At 49.8% G+C, this 22719-nt stretch overlaps 2 protein-coding genes across 6 annotated transcripts; both read left to right on the forward strand.

Moving 5' to 3' along the window:
• The first annotated feature begins 46 nt into the window (after positions 1–46).
• SMARCD1 (SWI/SNF related BAF chromatin remodeling complex subunit D1) lies at positions 47–12890 on the forward strand. Of its 4 annotated transcripts, none has more exons than XR_011235773.1 (14): positions 47–299; positions 931–1118; positions 1400–1442; positions 1534–1656; positions 2140–2262; positions 3343–3459; positions 5088–5189; positions 5450–5611; positions 5706–5803; positions 7003–7138; positions 9691–9813; positions 10881–10982; positions 11104–11736; positions 12214–12799. XR_011235773.1 is itself a non-coding variant. In XM_069491652.1 (13 exons), the coding sequence occupies exons 1-13, from the start codon at positions 123–125 to the stop codon at positions 11155–11157; spliced, it is 1548 nt and encodes a 515-aa protein (XP_069347753.1). In that variant the 5' UTR covers positions 47–122; the 3' UTR covers positions 11158–12890. The 4 variants fall into 4 exon arrangements, 2 of the variants coding, with proteins under 2 accessions (XP_069347753.1, XP_069347754.1); XR_011235772.1 differs by having other exon boundaries at positions 11104–11298; positions 11658–12799; XM_069491652.1 differs by having other exon boundaries at positions 11104–12890.
• Positions 12891–15676: 2786 nt separating this feature from the next.
• Positions 15677–22515, forward strand: GPD1 (glycerol-3-phosphate dehydrogenase 1). 2 transcript variants are annotated; one of them, XM_069489775.1, is made up of 8 exons: positions 15677–15800; positions 16298–16475; positions 17339–17410; positions 18007–18145; positions 18388–18500; positions 19134–19367; positions 19580–19686; positions 20661–22515. In XM_069489775.1, the coding sequence occupies exons 1-8, from the start codon at positions 15694–15696 to the stop codon at positions 20755–20757; spliced, it is 1047 nt and encodes a 348-aa protein (XP_069345876.1). In that variant the 5' UTR covers positions 15677–15693; the 3' UTR covers positions 20758–22515. The 2 variants fall into 2 exon arrangements, with proteins under 2 accessions (XP_069345876.1, XP_069345875.1); XM_069489774.1 differs by having other exon boundaries at positions 15680–15800; positions 17270–17410.
• Positions 22516–22719: the final 204 nt, after the last annotated feature.

Genomic DNA, 22719 nt, shown 5'->3' on the forward strand with positions numbered 1-22719 from the left:
CCCTGAGCCTCCCGCGCCGGCCGGCTGGCCCGGCGAACAGGCGGGCGCTTGGGGGGCGCTTGGGGGGCGGGGGGAGTTCCGGTTCCGGTTCTTTGTGCAGCTGCAGCGGCGGCTCCGGGAAGATGGCGGCCCGGGCTGGTTTCCAGTCTGTGGCTCCAAGCGGCGGCGCCGGAGCCTCTGGTGGAGCGGGCGCGGCGGCTGCACTGGGCCCGGGCGGAACTCCGGGGCCTCCCGTGCGAATGGGCCCGGCGCCGGGTCAAGGGCTGTACCGCTCCCCGATGCCCGGAGCGGCCTATCCGGTGAGTGGGGCAGGAGGAGGGGCGCGCGGGCCGGGGGCGGGGCCGAGCGGGGGCCTGGGAGTGTCAGGGGTGGGGGGGAGAAGTAGGAGGGACTCCCCTGGGAGGGGTTTGTGCCCTGGGTGGGGGCGGGGAGGCAGTGCGGAGGAATGCTAACTGCCTCCCCACCTGCTCTTAGGGGCATTGTTTCCGTGGGGAGTCGGTGGAGAACCAGGGTGGGTGAAGCGGGGCTAGGGATGGGCGTATGAGGGCTGCAGTGCAGAGGGGCTTGAGCAGCTCCAGTGCTCAGAGGAACACAGAAGGTGTAGCTGGTAAATTGAGGTCAGCTTCTAAAGAGATAGTAGCTAGCAGAGTAAATGTGGAATGTCTGATGGGTCATTTCCAAGATAGATTGGAGAGAATTTGAGTATGCTCTGTCTCTTAGGTTTTAGGCCCTATTTTTCTATGGAATCACTACCGGAGCAGAAGGCGGCTCCAGTTACCTATATTTCAAAGAGACAGAGGGCTCTCCTCTCATTGTCCTCCACCCCCCTCCCCTTGTTTCATTCAAAACTCCCGACATCCCCCACTTTCCCTTTCTTGGTAGGGTTAGCAGGGGAAACCATGACATCTCTGGGTCCTCTCCTCTCTGTAGAGACCAGGTATGTTGCCAGGCAGCCGAATGACACCTCAGGGACCTTCCATGGGACCCCCTGGCTATGGGGGGAACCCTTCAGTCCGACCTGGCCTGGCCCAGTCAGGGATGGACCAATCCCGCAAGAGACCTGCGCCTCAGCAGATCCAGCAGGTCCAGCAGCAGGCGGTCCAAAATCGAAACCACAAGTAAGGTGACCCCTTGGGGCAGAGGGAGGGACAAAGGGAGGGGGGAGGCAGCAGGTGGTGGGAGTACCTGAATCAAGAAGTGGTGGTGCTGTGTCAGCAGATGGTGCTCCCGGACTCATCTTTGAGAGTGCCTTGTTGTGGTGTTGGGGCGAGGGAGGCTTCTTTGATTTGAGGGAAGCTTTACAGTCCCTTCCCTTTACTATAAATGGAGGTGCTCACAGCTTATTTTCATGTTCTGATTCGTTCTGTCCCAACCTGATAACAGTATTTATTCCAAACAGTGCAAAGAAAAAGAAGATGGCTGACAAAATTCTACCTCAAAGGGTGAGTCCAGGCTATAGGTCTCGAAGATGTGGTGAGTTTGAGAATAGAGGTAATCATCTCTAGATCCCAATTATATTTCTCTGTTCCTAAGATTCGTGAACTGGTACCAGAATCCCAGGCGTATATGGATCTCTTGGCTTTTGAAAGGAAACTGGACCAGACTATCATGAGGAAACGGCTAGATATCCAGGAGGCCTTGAAACGTCCCATCAAGGTAACACAGCAAAGCACTAGGCAGAGAGCCAAAGGAGAGGACTCGGGAACCTTCAGCAGGCTTAGGATGAGAAATAAAAGATGCAGCACAGCTCTGTTTGGCATTTAAATTGCGTCTCTCCCTTCCGCCTACAAACTGAGAATTACATTAGAAGCATAAGAACAGAATGGCAAAGGGGGAGGGGCTTTTGATGTCTCTTGCACCAGAAATATACCCTGTCCATGTTTTTGCTGTAACTGCTCTGCTACCTTGGGAACCTGGCACCTTGCATGACTTTGTTCACCTGGCATCCCAATGTACACACCTGTACTCAGGCTAGTGGCCTGTACTCCTCTTCTAAATGGAATCTTTATCCCCTCACCCGAGGGCCTGGGTAGACAGTAGGCCAGCCTGTTAGGAGTAATTTTGGGGTTTGGGGAGACCATTGTCTTCAACATCAAACCACTGAAGCACCACCATCAATCCTGTTTCTGCCTTCCTCAGCAAAAACGGAAGCTGCGAATTTTCATTTCTAACACTTTCAATCCGGCTAAGTCAGATGCCGAGGATGGGGAAGGGACGGTGGCTTCCTGGGAGCTTCGGGTAGAAGGACGGCTCCTGGAGGATGTGAGTTCAAGGTCCACCATGGTTGGCATCTAGGGTGGGAGCTTCTGGGAATAAGCAGTGTTGTCTGGTCGGCAGGAAGCCTGACTGGTGCTCACAGCTCCTGTTGGGAGCAGCAGGGAGAGGGATACTCTGTTCTCTGCACTGAAAGACAATAGTCCTTTGTGTTTGGCTCCCACAGCTTTGGCCCTCACTGGTGTCATATCCAAAACCTTATTGTCCTGGGATCTGATTTGTTGTTTACCTTCCTCTTAGTGCTGCTGGTTACTGGATTTAGCAATATCTGCAAATTATTTAGTTCAGTTTTTTTTTTTTTTTTTTAATTAACTCAAGTCAGTTTGTACTTAGCATTTGAGGCCATGTTTCCTCTCTGAGTCCTTGAGGTCCTTAATTCTCACTGTGGCATCTTCATCTTTCCAGCTTTCCCTGGAGACACTCCATGGTTTAAGTAGGATAGATTTCTGTGACAGGCTGTTTGTTGCTTTATGGGGAGCATCTGCTCATGGGTGGTAGCCCCCAAACTTTCCGCCCCAGCAGCTCCTTGGGGAAGCTCACCTTTCTCTCATTCCCTTGCATTTTCTGGCTCTCTATTTTTAGCTGCTTACAGGCAAGCTTATTTGAATGCAATTTTGCAGGAGAACCAGAGCTCAGTGTCAAAGCCTCCTTCTTCTCTATATAGGTCCAGTCCATCTGCTGGTGGTGTCATTCTGTCCAAATAAAGCTGTTTTTGTTCTGGCTTCTTATTGCCTGTGATTCATTTCCCCTTTAGAGTCAGACTTTTCTCTGTTCAAACTCGCTTTATTATGTGCAACGATTTGGCTTAACTTGCCTCATTTCCCTTGGGCAAATGAGGTGGGTAAGTCAGTGACCCTGTATGTGTAATAGGCTGCTTCCTCAGGGTTCTGTTGCTACCATGACTGGTCTAATATCCACAGATGCCTCCTATGCCATCTCCTAAGAAATATTCGAAAGATATTTTTTAGTTTTTTCCCATTGCTCTGGAGGGTTCCTTTTTTATAGGACTTTGTGTTGGGAAATTTCTTCTGGCCTTTTCTAACATGACTTTTCCTCTCTCTCCTCTAGTCAGCCTTGTCCAAGTATGATGCCACCAAACAAAAGAGGAAGTTCTCTTCCTTTTTTAAATCCTTGGTGATCGAACTGGACAAAGACCTATATGGGCCAGACAACCATCTGGTAGAAGTGAGTAGTTCTGCCTTCTAGGCTTTGACTCTATGTTGGAGGAGGGTGGACTTGGGAGCCAAACTTTAATGTCTAGGGAGAGGGGAGGCATAAAGTAAAGGGTTACCCCCTGGTGTACAGTATCACCATTGTAGTTTGCATGTTGAACTCCAGGTGGCACTAGCTATGTTTAGTTTGGACTCTGAGCTCTTGCACTCTAACTTGTCCCACCTTTTTAATGTTACTATCCTGGTCCCTGTCCCCACATTTAAGGGAAATTCTAATGGAGGCCTCTTGTACATAGCAGGCCATCTCTGCATCTTGCTTGTTAATAAGGGTGAGATGTATTTATCCACATGCCATTCGTACTTTTCCCTGGTAGCAGTTGCTTTAGTTAAAGGGTTGACTAATAGGGCACTTAGTACTTGTCAAGGTTATCTTTATAGATGTGGCACTTCCTCTTGGTCTCTGCTCCATTTAGATTCACATTCCAAATCGCCAAAATCCTTTATTGCTAAGTCTGAATGTGCAGTGTTTTGAATACCATGTTTAGCAACAGTATTCTTTGGGATACAGTCAAAACCAGAATGAAAGTCCAACGCTCCAAGTGAACTTAACTTACTCCTTTCTTTGCCAGTGTAGCTGCAGCCCCTTAACCTCAACCACTAAGAGACATGGGAAGGTCTTTACCATCTAATAAGGGAAGTAAGTCATAGAATCAGTAGAAATTTATAAATATATTTAACTTAATTTTATAGCAGTAGAGTATAGTGGCTAAGAATGTGGACTGTAGAATCAGACACACCAGAGCTCAAATTGCAGCTCCATCGCTTATTGGCTGTTTGACCTAGGCAACTTTATTCTGCAAAGCATTAGTTTTCTGATGTGTAAAATAGGTATAGTCATGCCTATCTTGTATGGATGTCTGGGAATTAAATGAGATAATCCAGGTAATGTCTTAGAATACTCTCATTCGTAGTACTCAGTAAATCATAGCTACATTATGTTACTGTTCACATGTGTATTATCCCTTTTGTGGATAAAATTTTCTTTTTCATTTTATTTTAAATTTTGTTTTTTGAGACAGAGTCTCACTCTGTTGCCCAGGCTAGAGTGCCGTGGTGTCAGCCTAGCTCACAGCAACCTCAAACTCCTGGGCTCAAGCAATCCTCCTGCCTCAGCCTCGCAAATAGTTGGGACTACAGGCATGTGCCACCATGCCTGGCTAATTTTTCTGTATATATTTTTAGTTGTCCATATAATTTCTTTCTATTGTTAGTAGAGACGGGGTCTCGCTCTTGCTCAGGTTGGTCTTGAACTGCTGAGCTCAAACGATCCTCCCGCCTCGGCCTCCCAGAGTGCTAGGATTATAGGCATGAGCCACTGCTCCCGGCCCCTTTTGTGGATAAAATTATCACTGAAAATTCAGGCTAATTTAAAAGTGACCCCCAAACAGTGAAAAGGTTAATCTATTTATACATAGACAATAATCCCAAAGTCATATGCAGTTTTTAAAAATGCCTCATGCTATTGTTCTTCTCCAATAGCCTCAGTAATCAAAGTTGAATATTCAGTCATTACAGAAGCTCTTCCCTCCCACCCCAGCTCTTCCTCTGGGAGAGCACCCCCTGACATCTTCCTCTCTGTAGTGGCACAGGACCGCCACTACCCAGGAGACTGATGGCTTCCAGGTGAAGCGGCCAGGAGACGTGAATGTACGGTGTACTGTTCTACTGATGCTGGATTACCAGGTATTCTGCAGTGGTGTGCAGGGGTCCAGCTTTCACAGCCTCGTCCCATCAGTAGTCTGACATTTACGTGTTTAGGTGTAGCTGTGAATAATTTGCCACTTTAGAATGGAGGTAGAGTCTTGGTCATCTCTTAGTTACTCCTAGTATTTTCCTGCCCCAGAGAAAGCACTATGTGGATGTTTGTTGAATAGCTTAAATGTAGTGCTGCACATAGACCCAGCTAACTGGCTTCATCCCCTATACCCTTTGGTTCTCTGCAGCCTCCCCAGTTTAAATTAGATCCTCGCCTGGCTCGGCTCCTGGGCATCCACACCCAGACCCGTCCTGTGATCATCCAAGCATTGTGGCAATATATTAAGACACATAAGCTCCAGGACCCTCATGAGCGGGAGTTTGTCATCTGTGACAAATACCTCCAGCAGGTAAGTAAAAGACTCATTGTTTTGCTAGAACCACTACAGTACTACTTACACTCAAAATGCCAAGTTCTAGTTTTTGCTTTTCTTCTTCCCATAGATATTTGAGTCTCAACGTATGAAGTTTTCAGAGATTCCTCAACGACTCCATGCCTTGCTTATGCCACCAGAACCTATCATCATTAATCATGTCATCAGGTAAGGCTATGTGTGTAGTGTGCTGGAGCTGACTTGTACCAACTTGCGTGAGCTGTTTGTTAAATTTTCAGGAATTTTGCAAGCAGGATGTTAAGCATAGCTGTCATTTAAAATTAAACTATATCAACTTAAATATATTATATTAAAAGTGAGGGTAACATATACCCAAAATTTATTTCCTAATTATTTTATTACATTTTACTAGTATTTGTGCCCTGGAGGTTATTTATGTCTGTGGTGTTGTATGGTGGAAATACTGTGTAATGATGAGTTACTGCACATCTTTTCCCAACTCCCTGAACAGTGATATAATGTTGGTAGATTGGAATCAGCCATGTTGGGAATATTTAAATCACAAAGATCAGCAAATGCTAAGAGTCAGAACCATCCCCCACCCCTCCACGCCTTTGAAGGATCAGTTGTCAAACATTTACCAGTTCATCACTGCATCACCGATAGTAGGGCACTCTGGTCTGGGACTCCAGATCCGTTACTTCTATGCACTTTTTTGTTCAGAAGATGGAAAGCAAGGCATGTCTAGGCAGATAGGGCATGAAGAAAAGTACTTCTTCCTTAAGGCAGCATGTCTCTGTAGTTGGATGTAGTCTCTTTGCCTTCTCTCATTTATTCCATGCTAATTCCAGTAATGACTTTCCTTTCTTTAGACCCTGAACCGTCTCTCACCCAAATAGTAACTCCTACAACCTATAACTTGGGTCAGTAGAAGCCAGTCTGACCTGTATTCCTGTACTTAAAGTTAGGCCACTTTTTATTTTGTGTGTGTGTGTGTTTTATTTGACTTTATTTTGAGGGTCAATTTTAGTTTAAAAGGGAAAAAGATAGAGAAGATACTGTAGCAGTGGTTTCTTCTGGGGAGGAAGGAACTTTTCACTGGATACCTTTTGCGCCAATTGAATTTTTACCATTGACTTTTTAAAGATACCAACTTTATTGAGGTGTAATTTGTATATAATAAGTTGTACCCACTGAAAGAGTATAGTTTGAAGACTGTTGGCAGATGTATACACCATGTAGTTAATACTGCAGTAAAGGTACAGAACATTTTCTGTCACACCCAGAAGTTCTTGGGTGCTTTTTCAGTCAGCCCCTTTCTCTTCATTCCTGGCCCATCTTTTGACCCTGTGTATTTAGCCTAAGGGGACAGGCTCTTTACCAGGCCCCTTTGATTTCTTCCCCAGTGTTGACCCAAATGATCAGAAAAAGACAGCTTGTTATGACATTGATGTGGAAGTGGACGATACCTTGAAGACCCAGATGAATTCTTTTCTGCTGTCCACTGCCAGCCAACAGGAGATTGCTACTCTGGACAACAAGGTAGGAGTCTCTGCCCTGGGTAGTTTGGGTGCCACCAGCGCCTATCACAGTTTCTAGGCCTCTTTTTGTTTCTCAGTATTCATTCAAAATATAGTGACACCCAGTACGTGCTTAGTGGAGCCAGACTCACATGAGATCTGATTTCTGGGTATACTTTTCAGTAGTGTTGAGCTTTAGTTTCTGATTTGTGAAATAGTACTGATTTTACTAAGGTTAACTATGGGGTTTAGTAAATCTTCATAGTAATGAGACAGTGTATGTGAAGACATGAGACTGTCCCTGGCACATAAAAACAACAAAATGATGGTTGGGTGCAGTGGCTCACAGCTGTAATCCTAGGACTTTGGGAGGCTGAGGCAAGAAGATTGCTTGAAGACAGGAGTTCAAGACCAGCCTGAGCAACATAGCAACACCCTGTCTCTAGAAAAAATAAAAAAATTAGCCATACGTGGTGGCGCACACCTATAGTCCCAGCTACTGAGGAGGCTGAGGCAGGAGGATCACTTGAGCCCAGGAGTTTGAGGTTGTAGTGAGCTATGATTGCACCACTGAACTCTAGCCCACGCAGACCCTGTCTCAGAAAAAAAACCCCAAAAAATAAATAACTCCTGCTACTGTTATTGCTGTCATTATTATCAGACATGGTCCCTGCAAATAAAGCCAAAAATTTTATTCTGGGAACACAAAGGAGAAAAGGCGGCTTTCCTGGAAGAATTGATGCCTCAACTAAACCTTGAAAGACAAAGTGGAGGCCGGGCAAGGTGGCTCATGCCTGTAATCCTAGCACTCTGGGAGGCCGAGGCTGGTGGATCATTCGAGGTCAGGAGTTTGAGACCAGCCTGAGCAAGAGCGAGACCCCGTCTCTACGAAAAATAAGAAAAAAAAAAAATTATCTGGCCAACTAAAAGTATATATAGAAAAAATTAGCTGGGCATGGTGGCACATGCCTGTAGTCCCAGCTACTTGGGAGGCTGAGGCAGTAGGATGGCCTAAGCCCAGGAGTTTGAGGTTGCTGTGAGCTAGGCTGATGCCACGGCATTCACTCTAGCCCGGGCAACAAAGCGAGACTCTGTCTCAAAAAAAAAAAAAAAAAGAAAGAAAAAGTGGGAGTTAACAAAAGGGGAGAAAGGAAATCAGTGCTGGGGGTATGGGAGGCAGATGACATTCCAGAAAGAAGGAACAGGGTATGTAAAGGTCCAAAGAGGAGAGTGTGAGCCTGGTATGTGCAAGAAGTACAAGCCATCTAGAGTGCTATATACAGCACAGGGTGCCAGGGATGGGATGTTTTGGGAAAGGAGACTGGATAGGGAGGTGGGTGCCTCATCATCACCAGTGGAAGGACTGATGCTGTTTGTATTTAGAATGATTACTGGCAGGACGGTGGAGACTGATTTGTAAGAGGGGCAGATCTGGATGGGGGCAGAGCTGGAGGCTTGAAGCCCAGTTAGGAGGCTGGTGCAGTAATCCATGTGAGAAATATCAAGGCCCTGAACTTAAGGTGCTGACAGTGAGGATGGAAATAAGTAGACAGATTTGCAAGGTATCAAAGTGGAATTGAAGGAGTTTGGCCACTGTTTGGATGAGGGTGAGGGAGAAGGAGGCATTATGATGACTCCCAGGTTTCTAGCTTGGGTGGATATTCACTAAGATTGGGAAAAGGAAGAAGATCAGGTATTGGGTAAAGGGTAGTGAATTTAGTTTTGGAGATACCGAGTGTGAAGTGCCTTAAGATGTCAAGAAAGCAGTTGGATTGGTTGGAGTTTAAAAAACAGACTCCGGGCTGGGTGCGGTGGCTCATGCCTGTAATCCTAGCACTTTGGGAGGCCAAGGCGGGAGGATTGCTTGAGGCCAGGAGTTCGAGACCAGCCTGAGCAAGGGCGAGACCCCGTCCCTACAAAAAATAGATTCGTCGGGTGGTGTGGTACACACCTGTAGTCCCAGCTACTCAGGACACTGAGGCTAGAGGATCACTTGATCCCAGGAGTTGGTGTATGCAGTGAGCTATGATGAGGCCAGTGTAATATAGCCTGGGCGACAGAGTGAGACCCTGTCTGAAAAAAAAGAAAAAAAGAAGGAAAAAAGAAAATAGACACTCTGGACTATAGACTGGGGACTCATCACCCTGTCAGTGGAATGGAAGACACACAAGTTGACAAAATTGCCAGGAAGAATATGTAGAATGAAAAGGGAGCTAAGAACAAAACCTAGAGACGGGAGGTTAAGAGACAGCTCTCTGTACTGCTCCTTTTCTACCTGAGAGTGCTTTTGGACCCGTTTGTGTTATGGATTAAGTATTCACCATGTAGCTTTGCCCATAGTGGGCGGTGAATAGACCAAAAGGAAAACTTTCCTCACATGGAGTATACGGAGAGACAGAAACAAGTGCAGGTTACCTGCCGAAAGAATGCTGAGGGCCGGAGCATGGTAGTGCTTGCTGTGGGCAGCACTCTTCCTAGGTTGGGAGTGGCACATGGAGATGTCAGGCACTGTCTGCCATTTAACTTTGCATTTCCCTAGTTTGAAAATGGTATGAGCTTCCTTCTTCCTTTCAGATCCATGAGACAATAGAAACTATCAACCAGCTAAAGACCCAGCGGGAATTTATGCTGAGCTTTGCCAGAGACCCTCAGGGTTTCATCAATGACTGGCTTCAGTCCCAGTGCCGGGACCTCAAGGTAAAGAATCTAGGAAAGGTCCAAAGTGACTTAGGTCAGTGAGTTACCCTCTGCTTTATTTCCGTAGCAGCTAATGGAAGAGCCAGAGGAGGAAGTGAGGGACCAGGTTTTTCTTTAGCATGTTTCAGGGTCCATCTTACAATTAAGTAGGGAAATGGAGGCAGAACCATCAAGTGTTGATTAACTTACCCCACTATCACTGTTCCATATTGTCGGGGTTACAGAGTAGAAGACCTAATTTCTGCTTTCAAAAGCAGCATGCATTCTATTTGGAGAAACAAGGCTAATACAATAAAAAGAAAACCATATAAGACATTACCAGTACTGACCAGTACCAGTAAGATAATCCAAAGGAGAAGGGATAATGGATGAGGCTAGAATTGCTGGGAAAGGCTTCATGGAAAATGTGGGATTTGAAGATATTTCCCAGAAAGGGTTGCACCATAAGCTCAGGCAAGAAGACAGAAGTGGGCACAGAATGTGTGAAATGTGCCCTCAGTTCTCACCTACCCTGTGGTGACTGTGACTATAACTGCAGAGGCTGAGTGGACGAGCAAGGGAAAAGGGGTGCCAGGAAAGATCCCTGAATGAGGCAATGACTTGTTGATAGCAGAGGGTGACTTGGGTGTTGTATTAGTTTGCTAGGGCTGCTGTGGCAAACTTGGTAGCTTAAACAAAACTTTGTCTCACAGTTGTGGAGGCTGGAAATCCGAAATCAAGGTGTCAGCAAGGTTGGTTCCTTCTGAGAGTTGTGTGGGAGAATCTATTCCATGCGGCTCTCCTAGCTTCTGGTAGCCTCAGGCGTTCCTTGGCTTGTAGGTGGTGTTCATCTTCACATGGTCTTCCTTCTGTATATATCTGTCCAAATTTCCCCTTTTTGTAAGGATAGCAATCATATTGGATTAGGGCCTACCCTAATCTCACCTTGATCATCTGCAGATACCCTATTTCCAAATAAGGTCACATTTACATGGGAGTGTTAAGATTTCAACATTTTGGGGGAGGATACAATTCAGCCAATAACAGGTGTGAAGGAAGGAAACAAGTCTATTCTCCATTTTCCTCAGACAATGACGGATGTGGTGGGTAACCCGGAGGAAGAGCGCCGAGCTGAGTTCTACTTCCAGCCTTGGGCTCAGGAGGCTGTGTGCCGATACTTCTACTCCAAGGTAGGTACCTGGGGTACACAGGAAAAGGCACAGGGTCTGTACCCCTGGCGGGGATGGTGGGTGTTGGATAACAACTTCTGGTTTGTCTCATCTTGCACTCTTTCCACCATTTTTTTCCTAGGTGCAGCAGAGACGACAAGAATTAGAGCAAGCTCTGGGAATCCGAAATACATAGGGCTTCTTCCTCAGCCCTGATTTGGCTGCACCAATTCTTTATTTGGGCCCTGTGCTGCCTGCCTCATAGCACCTGCCTTGGTCTCGCTTGGGGCGTTCCAGGGGATGCTGTTGGTTCAAGGACAACACCAGAATGAAGAGGGTCTCACATGTCTGTCTCACAAGACAGCTATTACCCTCTTCTCTCACCCCATCCCTTCCCACCCCCAGCTTACCTTTGCCCCACAGAGTTCCCATGTGCCTCTACCCTCCCCTGGTCTACATAGGACCTCTAGATAGTGTTAGAGAGAGAACCTGTAGTGGTAATCAGTGCTCGGAATGGATTGAGTCTAAGGCCAGGTGGTCTTCAAGGGGACCAGCTACACTGATCCTGCCCTTCAGAGACCCAGGAGTTGGGAGCTTTAACCCCTTCTCCAAGACTCAGGCCTGGGGGCACTCTATAAGCTAGTTGATCTTGGCTCTCCTGGTAACAGAATCCAATTTCCTTCCTTCCCTCCACAGGTTTGGAGCAAACTCTCCCTTCACTTGTTGCCCTCTAGCACTAAAGGAACTCTGGCTTTTGGGCTCCATGGAGCCCCAGGTCAGTCCCCAGCCCTCTGGATTGGCCTGCTATCTCCTTAGTAAGGGGTCCACATCAGTATTGGAGTTTGTTCTTTAACTGTTGCTCCCCTCAGCACACTCCTGTAGCTGCCCTTTTAGGATTCCCTCATATCTACCCTAACCCAGGGCATTTGGGTGGGGGAGTCTTGCCTTTCCCTTTCATGGCCCCAGGGAGCTAATCTGGGGTACTGTCATTGCCAGCAGAGACTATTCCTTCCTGCTGTTGCTTGGAGGTGTGACCCATTCACTCCACCCTGCCCCACTACCCCATCCCTTAATGGAGAAACAGGCCTAAAATCAAACGGGTAAAAGCCCTGGGCCCTCCCTGTCTTCCTGTCCCTTGCCTGCCCAGTTGACACCCACTGGTGACTTCTAGGGCACTGAGGAGTGAAAGCGCCTAGGGCTGGAGAATAGCGCCGAGTTGGGTTTGTGACTCTTCCCTCTCCCTGCCTCACAGGATTGTGACTCCCCAGCCCCTGCCCTCAAAGCTTCAGACCCCTCAGGTAGCAGCAGGACCTTGTGATCTTGGCCCCTTGGAACTGAGATGGTTTTGCATCTTTCCAGGAGAGCCTCAGATTCTTCTTCCAGGTTGTATCACCCCCAAGTTAGCATATCCCAGGCTCGCAGACTCTACACAGTAGGGTGGGAGACAGCTGGGCACAGAGGGGGAATTCCGTTCAGCATGGGCTCTAGACCCACAGAACTGACAAAGCCCCTGATTCCCCACCCCCTCCTCAGGCTCCTGCGAGCACATCCCCCCCAGCCCCTTATCTAACCTGCCTGTTCTGCACTAGAGACAGCAGAATTATCTCCCTATCCTCCCTTTCCTGCCATTATCCCTCCCTTGAGAGGTTCTCCCCACAGTGACACTGGACAACCTTGGGGCAGCTGAGCCCTGGCCCGGCTCCTGGCTGGAACCATGAGAAGGAAGCTCAGCACTCCTACAGTGTCCTTGTTGAAGATAACTTTTTATTAACTGAATTATTATGTTTTTTTCATGGGCCAAAATTTCTTTTGTACTGTCCCCTTATCGATGTCACCCAGTTTTAATAAAAGAATCTTCTGAAGGATGGGTCCCCCTACTTCCTGTGGGAGAGCGCACTTCCCTGAGCTCTTCCTCTTTTGATACCTTTAGTCACGCTTGTAGTGTTTGTTCATTTTATTTGACAAATACTGAGCACCTGCTACATGCCAGTGTGGTGCTAGGCGCTGAGGATAAAGTGGAAAACAAGATTTCTGCCTTTGTGGACCTCAGGGTCTTACCTCAGGGGTTGGTCTCTCAGCCTCAGGGGTCCAAGCAGGCTAGGTGCTGGCTGGGATTATTGGGCTTCGCTGGATCTTAGAGTCCTGCCCCCAGTTCCCTTGTTAGGTAGGTACTGACAGGTCACTGACAGTGGCACTGTCTTCTCCTTCTGAGCTCCCCCAGGGAACTAGCTGGCTGGAGTGACTTGTCCTTGGGTGCCTACGATCCATTACGTGTAACAAAGACTTTCACTTCTCTCCCAGGACTTCTGTCTAGATAGGAGCCAGAGCCTGGATGACTAAAGACATTTTTGTGTCTGCCACTCTTTGAGGTTCCACTTTTATGACTCTGGGTAAGAGTTCAGGTTCTTAAGACCGGCCTGGGAGTGCTATGTTGTTACCATACTATAGACAACCAACCCCTCATTGGCAGAGTTTGGAAGACTTTGCCTGGGAGTGATTACTCCTGTTAGCCAATGCATGACTTTCTGCTGCAGTTCTGTCTGCTCCCCACCTGGTGCCTCATTACTTTTCTCCTTTGTGCCATTATCCAAGAAGGGGGTTTAGAATATAAGATGAGTGCAACCACATTCCAAAGTTGTAGTTTAAAAATGATCCCTTGCCTCCATGGATGGGGACACTCTAGTATTGCCTGTTTGGTATATGCAATCAAACCCACCAGAAATACCACTGTTCCCAGTCTGGAACTTGGAGGTTTATCAGACTTGAGAGGGAAAAGCAGAGAGAAAAGTGTTGGGGTGATAACTTGGAGTGGAGAAAATTGATGTCAAGGACATTGAAATGGCATCTGTTTTTGCGCAGGCTAATTACATGTGTAATGAATGGCTGATGAACCATTATTAATTTCAAGCAAATAATCTACAGTTTGCTCTTGGGAAAAGAGCTCTAGTGATACAGATAACTTCCTACGATGAGCCAATTCTGAATCTCTGCACCCTCTTCGTTCCTATAAATGAGCAAATTCTTTGTCTACACGCTACCTAAAATGATTATAGGGGCAAAATGAGGGAAGCATTTAGGCAAAAACAAGGGGGTTATTTTACGCATAAACATCCATTCTTTGGGGTTCTCATGTGCCAGGGACAGAAGCATCCTTTCTCTTCACCACCCATAATCAGTGCTCCCAGCTGGCAGCCTGGCACTGGTGCCTTTGTCAGTGCCAGTGCAATAAAGGAGCGGTCTGTGGGAGGCTGGCTGTGTGTTAGGTTTAACTTTGTTCTACGGAGAACAGCCAGCTTCTGAATTCATGTATGTTTCACTTCAGGGAACTCCCTGGCCATGGAAGGAGAATATGGCGGGCTTTTCCTGGGCAGTCCCTCGAACTTACAAAACCATTTCTCCTGGGGTAAGTGGTAAGTGGACAGAAGTCTTGACCTCCTGCCCACTTACCCTTACCCATTGGTTGCACACAGACTCTCCTGTGGCCCAGTGCTTATTACCAGTTGTGGGCCAGTAGCAGGCCAAGGGGACAGTGACACCCATTTATTAATAGGCTGCCAGGCCAGGAGGTCAGCACGTGAGCATACAGTGTTATCTGCCCTCTAGGCCAAGGTTCACAATGTTAGAAGTCTCTTGCTTTACTCTCTAGATCAGCCTGGAAACCAGCGCTCCCGCTCTTAGTTAAACAGATGGCTGTGGGTGACAGAGCCCTGAACTGCTGAATGTGTTCCTTCCATTCTCCGCCTCCCCACAGAATCACACACCATAGTACTTCCCAGTAAGGTATCTGAGACCACAAAGCGCCATAGGACACAGCTGCCCCAGGTCCTACCTCCCCTTTTCTGGCCTCTGCTAACTAGCCATTGACTTGAGGAAGCTCCTCGTGCAGTAGCTTGGAAACCCATGAGAGGAGGAACTGAAGGAAGCTCAAAACCTCTCAAGGACAGTGTACACTTTGCCCTGTTTCCTATTTTCTCGTGTCTTGTTTAGCCCAGAGTCTACAAAAGGAGAACTGTGGGCCACAATCCTGAGTCCCCTAACTTTGACCTTTCCCACTCTTCCTAGAAGACTTACTTTCTGGTGGGGATTGTCTCAGGAGAGGCCCATCGGTGAGTCCCTGAGATGACCACTGTGGGTGACCAAGATGACCTGAGTCTCCTGTGGTCTTATCCTTGGGCTGGGTTGTCCTCAGAGCAGGCCCTTACCTCTTATGTGGTCTTATCTTTAAAAGTGGGCCCACATCCCCCACCCCCAGCCCTACAGTGGCACTAGTGTGGGCCTGCTAAAGGACAAAACTAGACACTATTTGGAACCCTGCAAGGGTATGTGGCCAGAGAAGGAAGGGCAGAGAATCCCCACCTCTGAAAAGAAAGCATTCCCCTAGTTGCTAAGGCTAAATACAATTTATTTCAGTGCTGGGGGACAGAAGGGAGTGAGGGGGACCAGTCACTTGCTCCTTATATGGGCTGTTTTCTTGGCAGACCTCAAAAAGAGACCATGGCTAGGAGGGGGATGGGGAACTGGGCTGGGGCCAATGGAAGAAGCTTCCCAGCACTGTCAGCTGGCAAACCCAGGAGAAGCTGAGCCTGGTCTCTGCTCTGTTCCTGTTCCCCACCTGTCCCTACCCTTTTCTCCCCTTTCCCGGGCCCTGCCAGACTCTCAATCTCCCTGGGCGCCAGCCTCCACCCACCCCTGGAGGGCGGGGCTTGGCTGCACCCACGTGTGGCAGAGTTAAATGCTCCCACCGGCAGAAGAGCTGGGGAGTGTGGCACTGAGCCTGCTTGGGCAGAGAAGCAGAACCATGGCTGGCAAGAAAGTCTGCATTGTAGGCTCCGGCAACTGGTAAGCAGCTCTGCTAGGGGATGTGGGGACGGCGTGGGTCCCCCTAATTACAGAAGGGCTAGGGAGGAGGCAGAGATTGGGTAGGAAATGCCCTCAGGTTCCTGTTCAGCCCCTGCTGCTATCGTCTGTGCCTGCAGGCACAGGACAGGCAGTGCCCAGATTGCTCCTGGCCCCCTGCCTGCCTGGTCAGCCACACCTGTTTGCGGGTGGGAATGGAGTCTCCAGGGCATGCTTTGTTTGAAAAGCTGTTTGGGTTTGGGGTGAGGAGATCAGAAGGCTGGCCCCCTTCTCTAGTGGCAAAAGATGAGGTGGACTGAGTCTCCTTTCTACTGCCTGGTCATTGGGGACACACTTGTCATGGGAGTGGGGGTGGCACGGACAGTGGGAGTAAATAATCTGGTGGGCTGCTGTGAGATCCTGAGATGGGGCACTGCCCCAACCCCTGCCACTGTTCCCTCCCTCACCCCTCCACTCTCCTATGCTCCCCCTCCTGCCAGGGGCTCTGCCATCGCCAAGATCGTGGGTGGCAATGCAGCCCAGCTGGCAAGCTTTGACCCACGGGTGACCATGTGGGTGTTTGAGGAAGACGTTGGAGGCAGAAAGCTGACGGAGATCATCAACACGCAGCATGAGAATGTCAAATACCTGCCAGGGCACAAGCTGCCCCCAAATGTGGTGAGCCCCAATATCTTGCAAGGAAAGGAGAGAGGGAAGTAGAAGGAGGGACAGCCAGGACCGTGGGTCTTACTCAAGAGGTGCCTCCTGCCGAGAGGGGGCAGCTTCAGGTGGGAGCTGGACTTGGGAAGCATCTCAGGAGGGCTGCTGTGGGCGCTTTCTAGGACTGAGGAGAACTGGAATGTACCTACCCCCTTACAGGCTCCCAGGCGGGTGGGTGGGGAAAGGACTGGAAAGGAAGCCTGTCTCCTTGGCAGCCAAAGACTAGGCTCCCAGACTTGGGGTCCAGGTAGTGCCTGCCGCAGGCGCTAATCCTGTTACTCATTCACTGGGTTATTAACAGACTGGGAGGCTGCTCCTTGGACTTACGGTCTTTGGTCACATCCATGTGGCTCTCTCCCTACCTGGAAAGGGGGAGCAGGAGAGAGCAGAAAGACTGCTTCCCAGCTGGGGGCCCTAGGGAGCACGGTGATGAAATCTTATTTGGCCTCTTCCTCCTGCCAAGCCCAGGCTACTTTTGACTTCGCTTACTGTCCCACAGCCAAGGGATAGAAATGCTGGGAGGAGGTTTCCAGTCCTGAAGAGCCCAGACAGCTGGAATGAGGGCGAGTGATGGCTGGGGGAGGGAATAGAGTGTCTTGTTCCTCCAAGTTCAGTCCTTCTAGATTCTGTCCCAAACCACCCTTCCTTCTCCCCCACCAGCCTCACTCTTTAGCTCCCAGATATCCTGAATGGGGTTCCACAGGGGCTAGGAGAGATCTACCAGGCCCATGAGCACCTGGTCACCCCCACAGGTAGCTGTCCCAGATGTGGTCCAGGCTGCAGTGGATGCTGACATTCTGGTCTTTGTGGTGCCCCATCAGTTCATTGGCAAGATCTGTGACCAGCTCAAGGGCCACCTGAAGAAAAACGCCATTGGCATATCTCTTATTAAGGTGCAGGGACACGTTGATGTGGGTGGGGGACAGTGCAACTGTTATGGGGCTCGGGGAGGGTGAAGCAAGGAAAACATAAAATGGCAGATGTAGGCCAAGAGTTGCTCAGACAGAACAGAGGAATTGGCTTTGGAAAGTCTAAAGAAAGCAGTCAGAGGCTGGGGCCGCTGGAAGGGAGGCTGGCTGGGAAGTAGATGAGAGACTGGTCTGAAGGCCAGTGTCTTCAGGGAGTTTAGGAGGTGTAAAGGGATGCCTGGGGGATATGAGAAGTGGGCTGGTTTGAGGAGTGTGAAAGGTGAGCTTGTCTGGAGCAGTGACATCACTGCATGGACTACCTCCTGTTTGAGGTAGTCAGGAAAGAGCTGTCTAGAGACACGGAGAGGATACATCGCCTTGGAGAGGTAGGTCAAAGGTATGTGGCAGGAGAATTTTTCACATGTCCACCCTCCTCACGGCAAACTATAGCTGTGTAGGATGGGGCAGGACCTCTGGGAGGGATAATGATGAACAGTGGATTTGGAAGGGGCAGGATTTCTGGGTGGGAAGCCCTCCGTTGGCCATAAGGGCACCTGGCCTGAGCTCCATCCTGTGCCCAGGGGGTAGACGAGGGCCCCAATGGGCTGAAGCTCATCTCCGAAGTGATTGGGGAACGCCTTGGCATCCCCATGAGCGTGCTGATGGGGGCCAACATTGCCAGCGAGGTGGCTGATGAGAAGTTCTGTGAAACAACCATTGGTGAGAGCCCCCCGCCACCCACATACACAGGCAGCTCTAGTTGCATCCCTTCCCCATACTCTCCTCCAACCCCACTTAGCTGTCTCCTCCCTATAAGGCAGGGAAAGGAGGAAGTCCCAAGCATCAGAAGTGAGGGAGGTTGGGACATCCTCAGGGAAGGGGCTGCAGGTCCTGCTTAGGGCAGATGTGAAAAGAACAGTTCAAGAGTCCCCCCTCAAAGCCTTGCCCCTTCCCCACTTTAGGCTGCAAGGACCCGGCCCAGGGACAGCTTCTGAAAGAACTGATGCAGACACCCAATTTCCGTATCACAGTGGTGCAAGAGGTGGACACGGTTGAGATCTGTGGAGCCTTAAAGGTGAGAGGGGCACAGAGGCAGCTATGGGGTGGGGAAAAGGTCCTAAAGGAGTGCCAGCTTAGTTCTACAGGGTTGCTGGTACTCCAGGCTCTCACTCTTGAGCAGTTGCTCCCCTTCCCCACCAAGTCCCCCCCACACAGGAAGAACTGCAGAAGCAAAGCTAGGGTCATTCAGGCCTGCTGACTATTCATTATCAGACACTGGACCCTCTTCTTCCTTTCTCCCTTTCCCTGTCTCCAGGAGGTGGTCCAGTGGGGAAGAGGAGATGCCCAGGCTAATAGGAGAGGCAAGACAGCCAGGACACCCAGATAGACTGATAATCAGAACTATGGATCCTGAACAGCTATGGACATGAGGGCTATAGAATGGTCATGGATGGAAGGGCCAGCTAGAGAGAAGAGTGCTTTCAGAAAATGTCCTCAAGGAGGGAGTATGGGGCAGGGTTTAAGAAAGTGGGTACATCAAGTGAGAAAACCCAGAGGTGGAAATACTTTAGGAGCACATACATTAGACTTCACTTACGCAGTGGGTGTGTCATGGCTGATACAAGGAGCATGAGGCAGGTGCTGAGGGCTCCACTTGGGGCTTGCAGGAGGAGGGTCCTTTTTCACCTATGACCTCCACTCCCCCAAGAATGTAGTGGCTGTAGGAGCTGGCTTCTGTGATGGGCTGGGCTTTGGCGACAACACCAAGGCAGCAGTGATCCGGCTGGGACTCATGGAGATGATCGCCTTTGCCAAGCTCTTCTGCAGTGGCCCTGTGTCCTCTGCCACATTCTTGGAGAGCTGCGGTGTTGCTGATCTCATCACTACCTGTTATGGAGGGCGGAACCGCAAGGTGGCCGAGGCCTTTGCCCGTACAGGAAAGGTGGGCCCTGGGAGAAGGGAGAAGGGAGAACAGAGGGTGGGTGTCAAGGTAGAGGCACTCAACAGGAGGCATCTCTTGAGTACAAACATTAAGACTATTGTGAACATTCCCACCCCTTCTTTCCCCCCAAGACCCCACCTCCCATCTGAGCCCCAGATATACTGACAACCCTTTTCTCCCACTTCCCTCCACATGCCCTGTTTTCCGCACAGTCCATTGAGCAGCTGGAGAAAGAGATGCTGAATGGGCAGAAGCTGCAGGGGCCCCAGACAGCCCGGGAGCTACACAGCATCCTCCAGCACAAGGGCCTGGTGGACAAGTAAGTGTCGGCCACAGCCAGAAGTGTTCTCCCTGTTCGTCATCTTTCTGAACCCTCCACAATCTGTGAAGTGGACAGAGGGGAGTGTGACCTTATGTTTCAGACACACAGACTAGAGCTTGGAGAGAGTCTGGTATGCCCATTGTCCCTAGCTAGTTCATGGTCTTTGAACTCCTTCCAGTCTAGTGCTCTTCACACTACATTACTTGCACCCCTCTGCATCCTTTCCTCCTCCTCCTCTGCTCTCAGAGTTGGAGCTCTGAGGCAGCTCATCTGACTGTCCCACCTCTCTGTCCATCACCCCTAGTCTGAGTCTCTTCCCCAAGGCCAAACTTTCTGTCCCCTGAATCCTGTCTGGGGTCCTGAGGTGTGAGGAGAAGGATGGGCTCTGCTTCCTTTTCAGGGAGCACCAAGACAGCAGGGGAGATGGAGCTCATCAGAACAGAGCTCTGTTGGTCTGGGAAAGAATCCTAGAAGAGCATAGGAAACAGGTTCAGAAGATCAGCTCATGCTGGTCAGGGTAAAGCCTCCTGGTAAAGGGGACAGCTGGGGAAAAGGTTAGGAAGAAGGAAACTGCTATTTATTGAGCACTTTCACATAATACATAATCATATCTTCACATTCACAATCATATCTTCACAACTTTGTTATATTGGCCCCATTTTATGGTTGATGACACTGAAGCTCAGAGAGCTTTAGTGGGTTGCCCAGCTGGAAGAAAATTTCAAGCCAGGGAAACATGCGGGCAAGTTCAACAGATTAGGGAGCAGGGAAATTAGCAATCTGACTCCAAAACCCAAGGCTAGGGAGTTTGGATTCTCAGCAGGTGGAAACTGAGAGCCAGAGTCTGCCTGAGCTCCTGAGTGGGAGGGTAGGGGAGTAGAGGGTTAGGCAGAGAATGGGGAGTTAGGGGTGGAGGTAGAGGGTGGACCAGGAATGGAAGCCTAAGCTAAGCCTTTCTCTCTCCGCTTTAGGTTCCCTTTATTCATGGCTGTGTACAAGGTGTGCTACGAGAGCCAGCCAGTGGGTGAATTCATCCGCTGCCTGCAGAATCATCCAGAACATATGTGAGGGGGCCAGGGCCCAGGCCAGGCAGATTCTTTATCTTAATGGAGACCGGCAGAAGCTTGGGGCACCTAGTCTCCAGGATCCGCGAGACTCCCCATGGAGCAGAATCTTCTCAGCTTCTCACTGGAGGACAGGGGGCGGTGGACCCAGCTACGCACCTGGAGATCCTGAACTGCCAAGCAGCCTGCAGTCTCCTGCCACCACATCTTGCCAGAAATGGAGTTGCCATGTCCCTCTCCAGATGTGGGGCTTTCTCCCTGTCCTCTGAGAGGGGTAGAATCAAGCCTGAGTGCTGCCTGCTTCAGTTGTGTGTGTATGGGGGAGGGTGGGGAAAGAGGACATCAGGGCAGGGACTGCCAGTTGCTCCCTCACACAGACCAGGAGTCCTGTTAAATGGCTAAAGAAGTACCTTAGCCACAGGAGGGGTGAGGCAAGGGCTGCCTGGGAGGGGTCTGGGCTTTTGAGCTGACATAGGACCCAGGGGCCCCTTGACTGACCTCTGCCAGGCCCCACACAGCTTCAGTGGATCTCAGTGCTTGTTAACAAAATACAAAGATCTCAAACAACCCCCTTCTAGCTTCTCCTAGCAACATCTGCGTCCTCAGAAACCTCTGGTCATCTCCTTTTCCCCTCCCCCAGGCTGCCCTGGCACCAGAGCTGCTGCCATGCTGGCATCTCTCGCCCTGTGGCTTGCCATTGTCCCCAGGGACTTCCCGGTTCCTAGTTCTTTGCCAGCCCCTCCCACCCTGTGTGACCTTTCCTAGCCTTCCCTCACCCTCCCCAACAGCACCCTCTTTGGGGGGCAGGAACTTAATCTGCTGACAGAGCTATTCCTTTTCACAGTAGGCTCAGATCACTGAGCTCCCTGTGACCTTTGCATTTGCTCTGCCTCTCTTCTCAGTAGTCTAGCTGGGGGCCCCTCCTGCTGCTGTCTCCCCAGAGAACATCTCTGACTCCTACCCCTTTCTTCCTCCCAAATCCTGTACTTTTTTCTCAGCTGCTCCAGATCAGCCAGCAAAGCTAACCAGCACCTGGCATCTGGAGGCCAGGGGGCCAGAGTGGTCCAAAAGCTGAGCAGAGGTGGGAAAGGGTGAGCAGGTTCCCATGTTGGTGGGTCCTGATATTCCAAAGCCAGCTCTCCTTTCTTCAGTGAGGGCCTTCTCATGATGTACTGACCACATCAGCACTTCAGAAGTGGAAAAACTCAAGGAGGAAGAAAATAAAAACCAGCCTACTCTCTGGGGTGAGGGAAGAAGAGCAGGGGGGAGGGTGAGGAGTGTGCTTTGCACTGGCCTTGCTCCAGGATGGGGTGGCAGTGGGGGAATGTCATGGGTCAGCAGCCTAAGCCCTCAGCTATAAATAGTCCCCAAGGGCCTGAGAGGCTCCTGTGTCCGGGTCCAGCAGGGGTCTCAGCTTCCTGTGTGGCAGCACCTGGCATACTGTGGCTCTGGCCAGCATTATGTTAACCCTCCCTTACTCCCCAACAAGCCAGGGAGGCAGGATCCTCTCTGCTCCTAGGCCCTGAGAATTCACTGTCCTACAAGCGAAGGGCAGAGCTGCCCACATCGGGCAGCAAAAGTGAGAGGTCCAGGTGCAGGCACTAAGTGAATCCAGAGCTGCCTCCCCAGGAGGTTAAGGTGGGGCAGAGAGGCAGCTTCAAACACTTTTGCCTATTTTTGTTCACTCCACAGTTAACTGTGAATCTGAGGCCTTCCTGTCAGGCCTACTTCTCTACCCAATAAAGCATGGTTTTTCCAGAAACAGAGTTGGGGAAGGGAGCTTTAGTGAGTGTGGCAGTGCGTGTGCTGTTTTGTATCACTGCATGTATGTTTTCACTTTTACCGTAGGAAAAATGAAAAAAGATCCCTCCTTGATAATCCCAGCCACTGCCGGCCCTCAGCAAAGGTGCTCACTCAGTCCCCTCTGTCCCGTCTCCCACTAGCACCCCCCACGCCCCTCCCCTCA

Source organism: Eulemur rufifrons, chromosome 16, assembly GCF_041146395.1.
Source record: "Eulemur rufifrons isolate Redbay chromosome 16, OSU_ERuf_1, whole genome shotgun sequence".
Taxonomy (NCBI): domain Eukaryota; kingdom Metazoa; phylum Chordata; class Mammalia; order Primates; family Lemuridae; genus Eulemur; species Eulemur rufifrons.

Bases quoted from the DNA above. Each gene is read 5' to 3' on its own strand.
- SMARCD1 (XM_069491652.1), top strand. From the start codon at position 123: ATGGCGGCCCGGGCTGGTTTCCAGTCTGTGGCTCCAAGCGGCGGCGCC. The intron at 2,263-3,342 runs GTGAGTTCAAGG...TCTCTCCTCTAG, and splicing joins AAGGACGGCTCCTGGAGGAT to TCAGCCTTGTCCAAGTATGA. The intron at 5,804-7,002 runs GTAAGGCTATGT...TTTCTTCCCCAG, and splicing joins ATCATTAATCATGTCATCAG to TGTTGACCCAAATGATCAGA.
- GPD1 (XM_069489774.1), top strand. From the start codon at position 15,694: ATGCTCCCACCGGCAGAAGAGCTGGGGAGTGTGGCACTGAGCCTGCTT. The intron at 16,476-17,269 runs GTGAGCCCCAAT...TCACCCCCACAG, and splicing joins ACAAGCTGCCCCCAAATGTG to GTAGCTGTCCCAGATGTGGT. The intron at 19,368-19,579 runs GTGGGCCCTGGG...TTTTCCGCACAG, and splicing joins CCTTTGCCCGTACAGGAAAG to TCCATTGAGCAGCTGGAGAA.